Source organism: Borostomias antarcticus (assembly GCF_949987555.1).
Source record: "Borostomias antarcticus genome assembly, chromosome: 22".
Taxonomy (NCBI): Eukaryota; Metazoa; Chordata; class Actinopteri; order Stomiiformes; family Stomiidae; genus Borostomias; species Borostomias antarcticus.
In genome coordinates, this window is record NC_140255.1 from 10,415,012 (window position 1) to 10,431,769 (window position 16,758).

A 16,758-nucleotide genomic window follows, 5' to 3' on the forward strand; every position below is an offset into this window, starting at 1 on the left:
GGAATATTGTATCAATACTGTAGGAAGGAGAGATTTCATTTAATTTCAAACCTATATATATACTCGTAAAGCACTGTTTCCCTCATTTACAGTGTTGACGAGTTCACACAAATACACAAATAGCAACAGAACAAATACAATATACAATAATTATAATAATAATAATAATAATTAAAAACAATTACAGGTGAAAGTACAAATGCCAAAAGGATTTAAACTCTGCGACTGAAGGAAGTACCTCAAGCTTCTGTTGTAGAGTATGTTGTAGAGTATTCCAGGTATAAGGAGCATCATGGATAAAAGCAGATCTACCGAGTTCAGAATGCACACGAGGAACCCTGAAAACAAACTGATCGTTTGATCGGGTCTGGTAGGTACCAACGCTCCAGTCCAACAGAGATGAGATGTACAGGTATGGGGGAGATTTACCAATAATGGCTTTGAAAATAAACAAATACCAGTGATAGTTACGCCCTACAGAGAGAGGAGACCAGCCTACCTTATCATAAAGAACACAGTCATAACTATCACCCGTAATAAATCTTAGGGCGGAATGGTAGACAGAGGGGGGGGTTTCAGGGTAGTCAAAGAAGCATGTCTATAGATTGTGTCACCATAGTCTCATAGTGATATGGAGACAGCTTGAACAAGTATCTTCCTGCTGAACATAGGAAAGCTTGAATGGTTTCTGTACAGGAAGCCAATTTTCTGCCGCAGCTTAGAGGCTAGACAGTCTACATGAAACTTGAATGAGAGTTTATCATCTCATAATCAAGATAATTGTACTCAGTGACTCTCTCAATACACAAGCCATTATCCATTAGTAAATTAAGCCTATCATAATCTGTAATCCTGGCTCTAGAAAACAACATAAATTTAGATTTGCTAGGATTAAGGGCTAGTTTCAGATTGATGAGAGCTTCTTGCAGCATATTAAAAGAAAGCTGCAGGTTCTCAATGGCTTCCTGAACAGTATCCACAATACAGTAGACAACTGTATCATCAGCATATAGATGAGCATGACAGCCAGCTAGTGCAGAGACAATATCATTAATATAGATGGTGAAAAGGACAGGACCCAACACTGAGCCTTGGGGCACACCTTTAGCTAGAGACAAGAAATCAGATTGAATGTTACCCAATTTCACACACTGACACCTTGACGACAGATAGTCCAGAAACCAATCACAAGCACCTCCATCCAAAGCAATACTAGATAGTTTATTTAAAAGCAGGTAGTGGTTGACTGTATCAAATGCGTTGAAATATCTACAAAGCGGGCAGCACAATGTTTCCTGTTGTCTAATGCCGACATTATGTCATTAGTAACAAGAGTAACAGCAGAAATGGTGCTGTGATTGGCTCTGATTCCAGATTGGTGAGTACTTAAAACTGAGTGACTTGAAAGAAAATATTTCAATTGTTTATTTACCAAGGTCTCCAGAACTTTGGCTAAAATACTGTAGGAGGCTTTGAATGCCTACAGTAACAGCACCTCTCCAGCACTCTACCACATCTTTCTCTGCCCGTTTTTCTTTATTCTACTCACTACCATTACATTTCTCCAGTTAGATAATTTTTTTACTAGGTGTGTGTGTGTGTGTGTGTGTGTGTGTGTGTGTGTGTGTGTGTGTGTGTGTGTGTGTGTCTGCAGGGCACAATTTAATCGATTGGTAGTAAATGTGTTCAGTCAGGGAATCCAGCAGGTTCTTATGAAATATAGATGCTGCTCCCACAATCAGATTAACAACAGCACAGAGAGAAAAGCGTGCGCCCACACACACACACACACACACACACACACACACACACACACTCATACTGTGTATGTTTTCAGGAGAACCTTCTGATGCGTCTTCACTTCCACATCAGCTCTGAGAGCAGAGAAGACATCTGTACAGCCAGACATTGTATACCACACCAGAAGTTTGCCATGACTCTGTTTGAACAGGTGGGACACACACAGTATTACTGCTGGACAAATCTAGCAAAAAGAGAGATTTTTTGAAGTTGATCTTATTGTTTTCTATTTTTGAGGTAAGCAAAAAATTAAGCACTGTTTGTGTGTGTGTGTGTGTGTGTGTGTGCGTGCGTGTTTTTGTGTGTATGTGTATGCGTGTGTGTATTTCCTGTTGTCAGTGTGTGTGTAACAGCTGTGGAGCTACATCAGACCCCTTGCCCTTCATTCAGATGGTGCACTACATATCTACAACATCCCTCTGGTAAGACCAGACACACACACACACACACACACACACACATACACACACACACTACATATCTATAACATCCCTTTGGTAAGACCAGACATGCGCACACGCACACACACACTCACTCACAAACACACACACATACGCACACACTCACACACACAGGCACCCCCCCCCCCCAACAATGCAGTAAATGTGGTGCCGGGCTTGGCTGGAGTAAGGGAAGGTACAGCGTGTTCCCTCCCTCTCTGCATGAGTCCCTGCTAAACAGAGCACACATACGAGCAGCCTGCGTGTGAGGAGTGTGTGTGTGAGCCATGCAGTGTGTGTTCTTGAGGATGCGTGTTTGTGTGTTTCCCCTGCTGCAGTAACCAGGCTGTGAGGATGTTGGAATGCAGGGAGAAACCCACGCCTGACATGTTTGGAGAGCTGCTTCGCAACGCCAGCAACATGGGAGACCTACGCAACTGCCCTGTGAGTCCACACATATGTAGTGGTACAAAACTAGTGCACAGGGCCCGTGGGACCATTGTGGTTTATAGATTGATCGTTCTGTCTGTCTGTCTGTCTGTCTGTCTGTCTATCTATCTATCTATCTTTCTATCTTTCTCTGTCAAATATCAGTGATTAAATCTGTGACCCATACAATAAAACGTTTTATTGTACACACAACCTAGTTTATTTTCCCGAGGCCACTAGGCAGCAGAGTGCTGACAAAACAAGTGGCGTCACTAGAAATGTTGGCTCCTATGAAAGAATGTAATATTTGGCCCCCCAAATCTAGACCTCATGTTAATGATAATAATAATAATAATAATAATAATAATAATAGTGATTTATGGGGGCCCCAGGCAGTGCAGGGCCCTTTGAATCGTCCTAGCCCCCCCCCCTTATGGCTCCAATGGACAAAACTGAGAGGAGAATAGAATATGACAGTGGCGTAGTATATCAAGTAAAAGATACAGCTTGAAATTAAGGAATTAATTACAGATTTTATTGGGATTTTTGGGCAGTATACTGTATTTTTGGAAGTTGCAACCCGCTCTGTTGCAACCTGCTCTGTTGTTGCAATGTTTTAAGCACATATCACCAGTCAGTGTTTCCCCTATAATTGTAAGAACCCCCGGCAGGCCAAAGGTCTTTAGAGACCTTTAGCGAACCTTTAGATCGCTAATGTTGTTAGCATAAGTCAAAGGAGTGAAAATTAGCATCACAGTTAGCAAACATTTAGCTAGAACTTGCTGGAGTAACATTGCAATGTGACGACTAACATGTTAGCCATGAAGGTAAGAGATAGAGGTGTATTGCTAGCTAGCTAGCCAATAGTGTCGGGAGTAACGGGAAAGCCAGTCACAGCCAATCGAAACGACGGCAAAGAGGAAGTGAGGTCATGTTTCAAGCTTGGTACATGGACTTGGGACCCCATTTTGAGGAAGCGCATACCATTTAGCTTAATTTAAATAATTATTGTGTATGGTGATACCGTGTATGATACTGTAGGAGGTCCCAAGGCCAAGACATTGTAACTTGTCATGTTTACCGAGTTGATACGGCCACCATATTGGTCTATACCTAACTCTGAACTGCTTGGCCCCTCATCACTGCTTGCAGGTATACATGATTAGGCTTGTATTATGCGTTTGTTCCCTTTGTGCATTGACTTACATGCTTTAGTGGGAAGGCTGGGCCTGTTTCTTTGAACAAAGTAGTATTCTTGGTTTTATGCCTGAGACTGCGACACGAAGATCATCTTCAACTCTGATGAGCTATGATTTGTATTTGTTCCTGATAAATGTCAGTGATAAAAAGGTCTTCTCACATAGATATACTGTATACATCCAAAAGGAATAAGTGTATCCAGCCTTCAGTGGTCCTTTTGAGCGCTTTTGAGGGCGGTGGGTGTACCAACCGACCCAGATGTGGACACAACACAGTGCAATCACACTGCAAAACTAGCTGTGGTTTCATTCATTAATTTAATTCCTTTATTTTATTTGTTAAAAAGGGACAGTGTACAGTTAAAACATATATAGCAACATATGATGCACTGTACCAGATTCTAGCTTGAAGCTAATTTACTTTCAAGCTCTTTACTCTAGACTTCCTCTATCCCCGTTGGGTCATTTCCTCATAACAGAATAACTGAGTCATGTGCATATAGCAACAGTTTGCACCCTACAGCTGCTGGCATATCATTAACATAAATTAAGAAGAAGGTTATTATATGTTATTGCCATCTTCATCAGCTACGTCACCATCTCCAGTCGAAGGAGTATTCTCCTGTAAGGTTGCAGGTAGCTCCTCTTCGTATTAGCAATGCTCCCAGTGCTAGTACTCGCTGCTCTTTATTATTGTTGTCAGTAACCGCCATGAAAAAGGTTGTTACCTTTGACAGTTTGGCTAAAAAAACATTCTACTTTCCTAAGTTTACTCCTGCTTCCTCCTTGTTTCAGCATCGCTGGGGTAACGTTATCTCATCTTCTTCAGTTTTGAAATAGTGCGCCCAGAGTATCTGAATCATTTCCGCAGACACACAGTAATGGAATAGTCCATTGTAGTGAATGGGGTGGCACACATGTATTGGGCAATCTGACGCTATTTAGCGTATGGATTTTTATGAAGAAATTATTATTATAGAAAAGTTAATGGAAATAATTCTTAACTATACATTTATGAGGTGTTTATGGGGCCCTTTGTAGGTGGGGCCTCGAGGCAATTGCCTACCTTTGCGTACCTTTGGGCTTTCTCCCACCAATCCCCGACTGGCTTAGAGATTGAGTGGTTGTGTGTGGACGTGCCAGCTTTAAAATAGTCAACATCTACAAGCCTCCAAGTCTTCTCCCACCCCTATCTCTATACTGGCGACTGCAATTGCCAGCATTAAGATTGGCGGTACAGCACCAATACATCCGACGGAGAAAACCTGGCTGCTTGGGCAGATAACAACAGCCTGAAGTGTCAGCGTTGATAACCGGCTCACTGATAGACGCATGCTAGGAAAGTTCCCACAGTCCCAACATCGGCCATTGCTGATAACCATGCCTAAACTCGTGGACCTCGTCCAGAGCGAGCCGGTGAAGCTATGGAACTTCCGAAAGACCAACTGGAAACGCTACCGCCTCCTTACCCATAGATCCACGAGGTGCCTCCCACCACCTAACACCAACAACGTGGACGAGGCGTACCAGGAACTCTGCGGCATATTGGTGAAAGCAGACAAAAAATCCATGCCACGTGGACGTCACAACAGCGACAAACCGTGCTGGGATGCCTGACTTCTGCACAAAGTAAAACCCGGAAAGCTATTTCTTTCTTCAGTCCATGTTCCAGATTTGAAGAGTTTCCAGGTTTTACTCATTGCAGAAGTCAGGCTTACTCAGTTAGCCAGCTTTGTGGAATACCCCCCAGGCCATTATGTTCTGGTGTTTTGATGTTGTTGTTGTTGCTGTATCTATGTAGGCTAGGCTATTCCTCCGCTGTCTAAGTGTGTCACGCGACTTGTCGACTCGACTTCGACTTTATTGATAGATAAGTCGACCTGAAAAAATCTGAAGTCGTTAATGTCCTAGTAGGCAGCTGCTGGAAAACTAATACTACAGTAGTACTGGATGATGCGACTACAACCACTACTGCTGCTGTTGCTACTACAGAAGTGAAGTTATAGCTTATAGAACTTGTTGCTAAATTTAGGCTAAGCTAGTTTCAGGAATGTTAACATGTGGTAAAGAGGCATTATTATTAATATTCATAATACTAATACTAATACTCATAATACTAATACTACCCATACTAATACTACTACTACTACTACTACTACTACTACTACTAATAATAATAATAATAATAATAATAATGTTAAAAAAGACTGTCCACACACGTTCTGTAGGTTTGGTTGCTGATTGGATCTCAGCACACATGCATGCTCTGAACCAGATGCGGCCACACCTCTACGGGAGTATTTAGTAATCATTGTACCCTGTTAAGTAATCGTTGTACCTTTAAGTGCATTGCTGTACCTTTGAGGGTACATTTATGACCTTTGTACCATGTAGGACAAAACTGTACCTCGACAGTACCCATTTTTCTGAGAGGGTACCTCTCCCCATCTTTCCTCAGTGGAAGTAAATGCAAATCTGTTATGTAGTTGCTACAGTATGTGTGTGGTAGTGTAGTAGTGTATGCTATGTGTGTGTGTGTGTGTGACAGTGTTTGCAGTGGGAATGCTGTGTGTATGTAACAGTGTGTGTGTGTGTGCGTGTGTGCGTGTGTGTTTGCGGCTGTGCGTGAGTTTATTCTTGTGCTGCCGCATGGGAACGGGCTGCTGGTGTGAAGCATGAATAGATCCAGGGCTGCGCCGTACACCAACCCCTCTCTGCCAGTGTCCACACAAAGAGCCTTTTCTCTGGGCCGTGGCAAGCAGCTGGCCCCGTGTATAGACCCTGCACCCCTCCAGCATCCTGTCCCCTGCCTCCCTGCAACTCATTAACTGTGAACTTGTTGTTTTAAAAGCTGATAGTTGATACTAACTTGCTTTTCTTCTAGCCTATCGACAGCTTGTTCCTCAGCATTGCATAGTGGTGCTATTGTACTATCTTTGGCACTGCTAAGATAAGTGAGTGCTCTAACCATAGGCCTTTGCTAAGCTAATTGAGGGTTTGTCCCTCTGTAAAGTGTGCTGATTCTTGACTGTGTTTTAGTGCTGTTGTAAGAACCAGGCCCTGGCTTTATACATTCCTGCCATGGTTGGTGTCAGCCCGGTCCAGACTGCTTCCCACAAAGGGAGAAAGTGTGTGTGTGTGTGTGTGTACTGGCAGACCCTCTGGTTGCCGGGGTGTTCTCAGGCTGTTTCCGTACCCGCTCTGCCAGGTCTGTGTGTATGTGTGTGTGTTTGTGTTCCACCAGCTCTGTGGTGGGCCATGACTCAAAGGAAGGATTCAGAACAAGCGGTTCTGAACTCAACAGAAGGTCCACAGGACAAGCACAACTCAGCAAACCGCCCTCCCTTCTCTCTCTCTCACTCTCCCTCTTTCTCTCTTCTCTGTCCTAGATATTGTCAACAATTGCTCAACAATGGTGCACCCAGGCTACAGCTTTCTCTTTTTTATGGAGTGAAGGAGCGACTCAGTGATGTCACACAGTGCGCCATGACACACACTCTTCTGTCAAAGAACTCTAATGTCACATTGCTCGCGTCCACCTGCAATTTAAATGGCGCTCCCAAGCAGGGAGCAGCCAGAACAGGAGCAGAGCTAAGGAGAAACTTGGCGTTCTCAAAAGCTCGCTGACATGCAGGAGATCAGACAAACTGAGCTTTTGCTCAGTAAGGGGAGCCAATGCCGTGGAAAAGTTTTAAAAGAATCCACGGTAATACCCCACCATTCCTAGGAAACGCATCAGGGAGCCGGAAAGCTGTCAATAGCTGAGACCTTCACCCGGAGAGGACGCACCTCACCTTGACCAACCACTTTGCCCAGATAGGTGACTGTCACCTTGACAAACTCACACTTTGCCAAGTTGACAGTCAACCCCGCCCAAGCCAAGCGGTCAAACAGAGCCTGTATACGGGACAGATGCTCCTCCCATGTGTCACTATGAACCACCACATCATCCAAGTATACCATGCAACCATACAGACCGGAGACTACCCTATTCATTAGACGCTGGAACGTGGCAGGTGCGTTTCTGGGCCCAAAACTCATAACAGAGTAGGACTAGAGACCTGAGGGTGTAATAAAAGCAGAGATATCCCTAGCTCTAGATGTTAATGGCACCTGCCAGTAACCTTTTAGTAGATCGAATTCACTAACAAATAGGGCAGCTCCGACCTGGTCCACACAATCCTCCATACGAGGCAGGGGAAACGAATCAGGTTTTGTCATGCTGTTTACTTTGCGGTAGTCGGTACAAAACCTGACAGATCCATCTAGTTTATTCACCAGAATACATGGAGATGTCCAGCAAAATTGGAGGGGGTAGCGCAGTCCACCAGTCAGCTTGGAGCACCGCTAATGGGCCGCGTACGGTGTGCCCAAACACCAGCTCGTTTGGGCTGAAACTGGTGCTCTCCTGCGACACCTCCCTAGCTAAGCAGGAGGGCAAATAGCATTGCCTATTCATTTGAATTGTATGTAGGCCCTCAGTTTTGATTTGTCGTTTCACTTTCAGCTTTAAATTAATAACAGAAGGTGTTTAAAAGGTTGTGTCTCGTCATCTGAGATTCACACGGGGGTGTACTGGGAAAGTAATATATTGCATAAGTAACTAGTTACTTTTGGCTGGGAGTAATAAGTAAAGTAACGATATTACAAAATGAACGAGGTACGGACGGTATATCAGGTATCGGGGAGACCGGTTGTTTCTCAATTTTTCCCTGGGGGCAGGCTTAAGTCTCCCCTTCTTGTCATCTTCTTGCGTCTGAGCCGGGCGTGACACATGAGCTCTACTTGGGGGAAGAAAGCCTGCTTTCCATTCTGATAGTGATCTTGTCTAAACCCTGCCTACTCCAAAGCTGCATCCGTGGGGGGGGGTAAAATTCAAGGCAATTGGCCCCAGACTATCACCTTAGACTAGTAAAATGCAAAGTGATTGGCGTCAGACTATCTAGAGCCCACCTACTCCACTTTTCCAGTGGATGCTGACCTCCACAGCGTCAGCTGGCTCCACAGCGTCAGCTGGCCTGACCGTGGGATACCGTGTGGAGCTGGGGAATGCTGTCGGATGTCCAACCTGAAAGCAGGAAAAGAGGTGATTTTACAGTACATGGTCACCTGGTGGTACCGCACCATGGATGGATCCTCTGCAGAGAGTGAGACTGTTTGCAATAGTAGCAAACAGCCCACAGTCTGAGCTGCCCCTCTGCTGCTGACATCCAGCCACAGCAGGCAGACCTCGTTCCCTTTGGAAGAGAGATGGCCTGTTACAATATCTGTGAAATGAACTCCTCGGTTGTGCTGTGAGCAGTGGAGTCATAAACATGAACAGTACCTACCTGGCAGCTGATGTTACTTACCGTAACCCAGTGGTTGACACAGACATTACAAATCTATACAAACCCCTGGGTTGGTGCAGGTAGGGAGGACTTGAGGGCAAGGGATGTGGTGGCATACACGCCTCCTTCATGGGGATGTTGTGTCTGCAAGAGAGCCTGAGAGTGGTCAACAACAAGGTAATCTAGCCAACACTGTGGGTTAAGGACTGTTCTGCTAAGGTCCTCCACCCTGCTCAGTGAAGCGAGCAGGCCTGCCCCCACTGGACACCTGTAATGACAACATCACTGCCATTACTGCCCTGGACAACCTGTGAGAAGATATAACTGATTAATGAGATGCTGTTGAACATCTGTACGAACATGTGCAAACTGCTTGCTTGTGGGACCTGACAAGAACTTTAAGTGTACTGTGTCCTCCAGAGTTGAGCACAGTGGTTCAGGGTCATCGCAACAAACTGGCTTGGGTGGATGGGATGTGGCTCCCTGGAGTCCAACACATGTCACCTATCAGAGAGAGAGAGAGAGAGAGAGAGAGAGACTTGAGAGAGACTTATGGTAGTTACAGGGCAGGGTTAATTGTTCAATGGCATATGGTCATTGAAGGATTAAAAAATGTCTCAAGCAAGAATTTGCAAGTGTACTGTACCTCTGCTTTCAAGTAGCCCTCTGGCTCAGAGCACACCAGCCCAAGCAGATGGGGAGCTTCCTTGGTGGGCTGGCAAGCTTGTGATCCTTAGGGAAAAATCATTTTATGGAAACAACAACATCTGTCTCTCACAACAAGAAGACAAGACACTTCCTCAGAGGCTTCACAGAGGCAGAATGGTGTCTGGGTTTTCAGCTGGTGGCCATCCAAGATCTCCAACTGCAACAGGTTGTTGTCGCCGGCCTTAGTCACCCTAAGAAAGTCATGTAATAATGAAATGGCAAAATTACCTTAACTGGTACTCAACCATGTCTACCACGCTTCCTCTCAAAATGTTTTTTTCTTTCTTGATCCTCCCCTGCTAGGTTCCCTACCGTTTCTCCTGGACCTTCTCCACATTGAATCGCATCTTAAAAGTTCAAGAAAAAGTGATGTATTCGAAATGTATATTCTCCATTGCTGTATAGCTCTGTATATTGCTGATGTACAGTATTGTTATGGCTTCCGCATCACTCAGGTGGTTGCTCAGTATACAGTTGTGTAATATATTTCACCTTGTCAAAGACCTCCTCATCCTGTCCTCATTGATCTTGTCAACCTCCACAAGAGGAAGGTCACCTGTGATCTCAAATGACATGGCAAATAGACAAGATGCTATAGACAAACATTTTCAGAATAAGTGTTTTTTGGGGGGGTTATATTGCAAATCTATAAGCAAAAAATGTATGTATTTTATCAGAACAGTAATATCGACAACCGTGGCTCCCGACCGTACATCAGGCGGTAAGGCCAGTACCCCTGCTTAGCTGCTGTTTTCTCTCCCATGATTATAGAGCACCTTTCCTTGGCAGCTGGCAACACTAAAGTTTCACACTAAGGTGGTAATTTCCCTTGTTCCAACTGTGCCCAGTGTAACACTATGATTACTGGTGATTATTTTCTCCATCTCCATATGGGTAAAAATACAGTCACGAACAGGATCGGCTGCAGAACATAATATGTGGTCTCCTTAAATGTCCATGTGGGCTAGCCTACATAGGTAAAATTGCTAGTGTTGTGGCAGTGTCTCTTCTCTCTCTCTTCTCTTCTCTCTCAGAGTATTGTTCAGGAAAGATTCAATGCCAACATTCTAAATTTCACAAAGTTTTACCCAAAGAAAATACACAAAAATTTAACTGCAGAAGGGTTACGTCCAACTGTTGACGCTTGCTTCATGCACTCAGCAGTTCACAAAGTGAGAAGTGCGGCCCCAATTAGGAGTTACAACAATAATTTATACAATCAAAGAGCAACCTCTGTGTATGGGCTTTTTCCCAGCCCTCGCTTCCCACCCCCCAGTCCAGCTGGATTCCTGTTTTGTCGACTGAGAGACTGGCACGGCTAGGGTGTGAGCAGAGACAGTTATTTCTACAAAAGCATAAGATTACAAAGTACACAGCATTCTTTTTCTAGCCAAGGTATGAGAGGCCATTTCTGTGACCTACACAGGTCCGCTGGTACATTACAATGGCCTGAGTAAGTCATTGGTACATTACAATGGCCTGAGTAAGTCATTGGTACATTACAATGGCCTGAGTAAGTCATTGGTACATTACAATGGCCTGAGTAAGTAATTCCATTCTTTTTTTGGGAAGTGTTCCTGGCACAGCCGCACAAACATGTCATCAGGAAACTGCCTGATTCTGTAGAGTTGGTGCAATAGTATTTTAAGGGTTGGAAAACAGGTGTTGTGATTGGCCATTATGAAACCAAACCCCCACCACACCCATGTGTCTTTTATTAGCTTAGATCAGCTTCTTTTACAACTGCACCATGGAGACACTATCATTCTCAGTCGTGATATTACTGAAACTGCGTTGGCCGCACCTGAACACCATCCTCACTTTTGCGTCTGCATTACAGAAATAATGTAACCAAAATAAGCCCTTCTGTTTCTCTCTCTCTCTCTCAATTCAATTCACTCTCTTTTCTCCCTCTCTCTCTCTCCTTCTCTCTCCCTCTCTCTCTCCCCCTCTCTCTCTCTCTCTCCTCTCTCTCTCTCTTTCTCTCCCTCTCTCTCCCTCTCTCTCTCCCCCTCTCTCTCTCCCTCTCTCCTCTCTCTCTCTTTCTCTCCCTCTCTCTCCCTCTCTCTCTCTCTCTCTCTCTCTCTCCAGAGTAACTGTGGGGAGGTTCTGCGTATCCACCGTGTGTTGATGAACTGTCCAGAGATTGTGAGCATCGGCCTGGTGTGGGACTCCGACCACTCGGACCTGGCAGAGGACGTCATACATAGCCTGGGGACCTGTCTTCGCCTTGGGGATGTATGGACATACATACACACACACACACACACACACACACACACACACACACACACACACACACACAGAACCAGTACAGAACAAGCTGTACACAGGGCAAAACATTTACTGACACGCCACAGTGACTCCCCCATACATTTCTGCTGATTCAAACTGTAATTTCCTCATGTTGTTTGATGTAGCTCTTCTACCGCGTGACGGAGGAGCGCGCTCGCCAGGCCGAGCTCTACCTGGTGGGCATGGTGTGTTACTACGGGAAACACTACTCCACCTTCTTCTTCCAGACCAAGATACGCAAGTGGATGTACTTCGATGACGCTCACGTCAAAGAGGTATTATCTCAATCAATCAATCAAAGCTTTATTTGTATAGCGCACTTCATACCCAGAGGCAACACAATACGCTTTACAGAGACAAGGGAGGTGGGCATACGACCCACTCTCTCCATATTCCAGAGGGAAGCAAAAAAACAGTAATCACCCGGGGGCCAGATAAGTGAGCTGTAAAAATTCTTCCCTGACCCCTCTCAACAAGGCGATCGAGCAAGCTCCTGGAGTATGTTTTTTCTACCGGCTAAGAACATTTATAAAGCAATACATTACATTAAATTACATTTCAGAGTAAGAGAGGCTAAAAAAGCATCCTAGGAGAGACATGGCAAATACTGGTGTGTGTTTGCTATGGCCCAGGCCTAAAGCCGGAAGTGGGCTGGTGTATGTCTGTGTGTATGTGTGTGTGTGTTAACTAAATGCTACGACATCCACAGCAGACACAGGGGTATCTATCGGACTCTGGGAGGTCTGCTGGTGACAGTGGCGCATCCACTGGACCTGGGTAGAAGATAGGAGGGAGAGAGAGAGGCACTAGGGAGAGGGAAGGCAGAACAGGGTTAGTAGCACACAGAGCCATAAAAGCACAGACATTACACAGATATTAAAAGATAACACAGATATTAAAACAGGCAACCTGGAGCAAGCTCCTGGAATATATTTGTCTAATGGCTAAGAACATTTATAGAGCAATAAATTACATTAAATTTAATTTTCAGAGCAAGAAAGGCTAGGTGCATCAGGTCCAGGCCTAAGCCGGATGTGGACTGATGTGTGTCTGTGTGTACGTGTGTGTGTGTGTTTACTAAATACTACGACATCCACAGCTGACACGGGGGTATCTTTCGGACTCAGGGTGGTCTGCGGGCAACAGTGGGGCATCCACTGGACCTGGTTAGAAGGTAGGAGGGAGAGAGAGAGGCACTAGGGGAGGCAGAAAACGGTTAGTAGCAAACCGAGCCATTGAAGCAACACAGCTGTCAGAACAGAACAAGCCTGTTTCAGGGTAACCAGCTTCTGTACACTACTTGATATACATACAGTGCATAGCAGGATATACACCAATGTATACAGAGGATTCACAGGTAGGTTTGAGGCTGCCTTTCTGTGTCTCAAGGTCCTGGCTAGTGATTGTAGGCTAGGTCGAAAAGGTACGTCTTGAGATTGCGCTTGAAGACCTCCGTTGTTTCGGCCCTTCTTAAGCATTCCGGCAGGGTGTTCCAGAGGTTGGGGGCATAGAAACTAAAAGCTGCCTCTGTGTTTCTTGGTCCTGGCTTTTGGAACTGTTAAAAGTTCAGTACCTGAGGATCTGAGTGGTCTTTTAGGCATGTACCTAACAAGCATGTCTGAAATGTATTCTGGTGAGTGACTGTGGAGAGATTTATAGACTAGTAATAGTATTTTAAAGTCTATTCTAGAGTTGACAGGTAACCAATGTAGTGATTTTAAGGCTGGTGTGATGTGTGCCCTTCTAGTCCGTCTAGTCTTAGTGAGGACTCGTGCTGTGATGACACCTAGGTTTTTAGCCTGGCATTTGGTGTCAATTTCCAGAGTTTTTAAGTGTGCAGATAGTTTCTCTCTTTCAGCTTTTTCTCCAATGATCAGTACTTCTGTTTTGTCCTGGTTTAGTTGCAGGAAATTATGTGACATCCATACATTTATATCCGTAATACACTTGACAAGGCAGTAAACCAAGCTGATGTTACTGGGTGTTACAGAAATATAGAGTTGGGTATCATCTGCGTAGCTATGGTAGCTAATGTTGTGCCTCCTGATGACACTGCCAAGGGGCAGCATGTACAGGCTGAAGAGTAGAGGTCCTAGGATCGATCCTTGGGGCACCCCATAGGTCATAGGGATCTTTCCTGAGCTATGTTCACCGAGGGCAACGAAGAAATCACGACCGGTTAGATAGGTCCTAAGCAAATTAAGGACTGGACCGGAGAGGCCAACCCACTTCTCCAGTCTTTTGATGAGAATTGCATGATCTATAGTATCAAAGGCTGCACTCAGGTCCAGGAGGACGAGAACAGAGAGCTCTTTGGAGTCAGCATTAATTCTGAGGTCATTTACAACTTTGACTAATGCCGTCTCTGTGCTATGATGGGCGCGAAAGCCGGACTGGAAAAGGTCAAGGGTAAAATTTGTAGCTAGGAAATCATTAATCTGTTTGAAAACAATCTTTTCCAGAATTTTACTCAAAAAGGGAAGGTTGGATTGGTCTAAAATTGCTAAGAACTGAAGTGTCTAGGTTGTTTTTCTTCAGCACGGGTCTCAACAAAGCAGTTTTAAGTATTGGTGGGAAGACACCTGTAGACACCTTAACAATGGATAAAATGTCATAAGATACAGAGTCAAAAATAGTTTTGAAAAAATCGGTGGGGATGGGATCCAGCAGGCATGTGGAGGATTTGAGTTTGGATACTACTTTTCTCAACATTTCTGTGTCCATCAGTGTAAACAAGCTCATATGTCCATTACATGGAGGAAGAGGATCTGTGAACGGGACGCATGGCCTTTCCTGGGTGATATACCTCCTAATATTCATAATCTTATCTCTGAAGTAAGCTGCAAATTCCTCCCATTTGGAGGTAGAGAGCAGGTTATCTGGTGTTTTTATGGCAGGGTTTATTAGGCTATCAATTGTTGAGAAGAGCACTCTTGAATTATTTCGGTTGAGAAGAATTTTGAGAAGTGGTCTTTCCTTGCATTTCTTATTGCTTTATTAAAGGCAGAGAGATGTTCTTTGAGAATATCATGGTGGACCTGTAGCTTGGTTTTTCGCCATATACGCTCAGATCTTCTGCAGGTTCTCTTTAGTTGATTTGTTTGCTCATTTCGCCATGGAGCTTTATGATTGGCTGTGATCCTTTTCAGTTTAATATGTGCTACAGAATCCAAGGCTGCCCTTACTCTGGTGTTAAAGGTGGTTGCTAAGTCTTCAATAGTTCCTAACGGCCCCACTTCTGGAGTTGATAAATTGTGTGTGGTCATTATTTCTCTAAAACTATCAGCTACTGCGGAGGTAAGATAACGTTTCTTGATAAAGCGTTCAGTACTACTTTTGACTTTAGGAACCAATGCAGGGAAGAAGATACAGAAATGGTCGGAGAGAGCGAGGTCACTAATAGAGGAGACAGTGATAGTCAGGCCCTTAGTAATCACTAGATCAAGGGTGTGGCCGCGGTTGTGAGTGTGCTCAGTGATATGCTGGGTGAAATCCATGGAGTTTAGGAGGTTGATAAAGTCCCTAGCTTTCGAGTCCGCCTCAGTGTCCACGTGTATGTTGGAATCTCCAATGATGATAATCTTATCCTAATTTGTATGGATGATGGACAGGAGTTCTGAAAATTCTGTAGAGAAGGCAGGGCATTGTTTAGGAGGCCTATACACGGTTACTGCCAGAACTGGGGGCTGGCATTTCAAGACAATAGCGTGGTATTCAAAAGAGGTAAAATCATCAAAGGAGATGGTTCTGCAGCTGAGGGCATTTGTAGCTATGGTGGCTGTTCCTCCACCTTTTTTCCCGCTTCTGATAGATTGAAAAAAGCTGTAGTTAGGATGAGAGGCTTCGATGAGGGCTGCTGGTCCATTTATATTTAGCCAGGTTTCAGTTAGGAACATACAGTCTAATTTACGTTCACATATAAGATCATTAATGAGAAAAGTTTTGCTTGGTAGGGACCTGACATTCAGGATCGCCATTGAAATAGCTTCCGGAGAAAAGGGCTGGCTCACCTGACTAGTAGGCCTGGATGGTATATTCACTGGAACGGATATCAGGTTTTTCGTATTAGATCCACCTGACTGTTTCCTTGTGGTAATAGGGGTGTGGTGGGAGATAATACGCTGAATGGCATATTCAGGTGGGCAAAATTCATTTATAGAAATGTAAACGTCGCTGTGCCAGGTCTCAGTGAGGGGCAGGGAGTCCAGGTCTATGGTGATGGAGCGCTGGTGAGATGGCGCTGGTGTAGCCCGAACCGTGGGTACAGGAGGTTTATGTTTGGCAGTAGGGTGGTTTAGACGGGTCGTCTGTCATTCAGTACAGATGAACCAAGCAAACTCTCATACTGACTCTATTAATGATAAATACCATGTTGATCGATTGTGTGTGTGTATGTGTCCACCTCCCTCATAGATTGGTCCTAAGTGGAAGGACGTGGTGTCTCGCTGTATAAAAGGTCACTACCAGCCACTGCTGCTGCTCTACGCTGACCCCCAGGGGACACCGGTGGCATCACAGGACTGCCCCAACCCCCAGCTGGACCTCCAGCGCTGCAGC

At 44.8% G+C, this 16,758-nt stretch overlaps 1 protein-coding gene across 1 annotated transcript in view; it reads left to right on the top strand.

Annotated features, from left to right (window-relative positions):
* The window catches only part of usp54b (ubiquitin specific peptidase 54b), a gene marked incomplete at both ends in the record, with an annotated part of 35,823 nt that overhangs the window by 8,567 nt on the left and 10,498 nt on the right, over nt 1-16,758 (top strand). Inside the window, 6 exons of the mRNA XM_084456054.1 lie at nt 1,838-1,951; nt 2,140-2,222; nt 2,579-2,684; nt 11,998-12,144; nt 12,327-12,476; nt 16,615-16,758. The exon at nt 16,615-16,758 is cut by the window's right edge and continues 28 nt beyond it. Coding sequence (XP_084312180.1) covers nt 1,838-1,951; nt 2,140-2,222; nt 2,579-2,684; nt 11,998-12,144; nt 12,327-12,476; nt 16,615-16,758 — 744 coding nt within the window. The remainder of the gene's footprint in view (nt 1-1,837; nt 1,952-2,139; nt 2,223-2,578; nt 2,685-11,997; nt 12,145-12,326; nt 12,477-16,614) is intronic.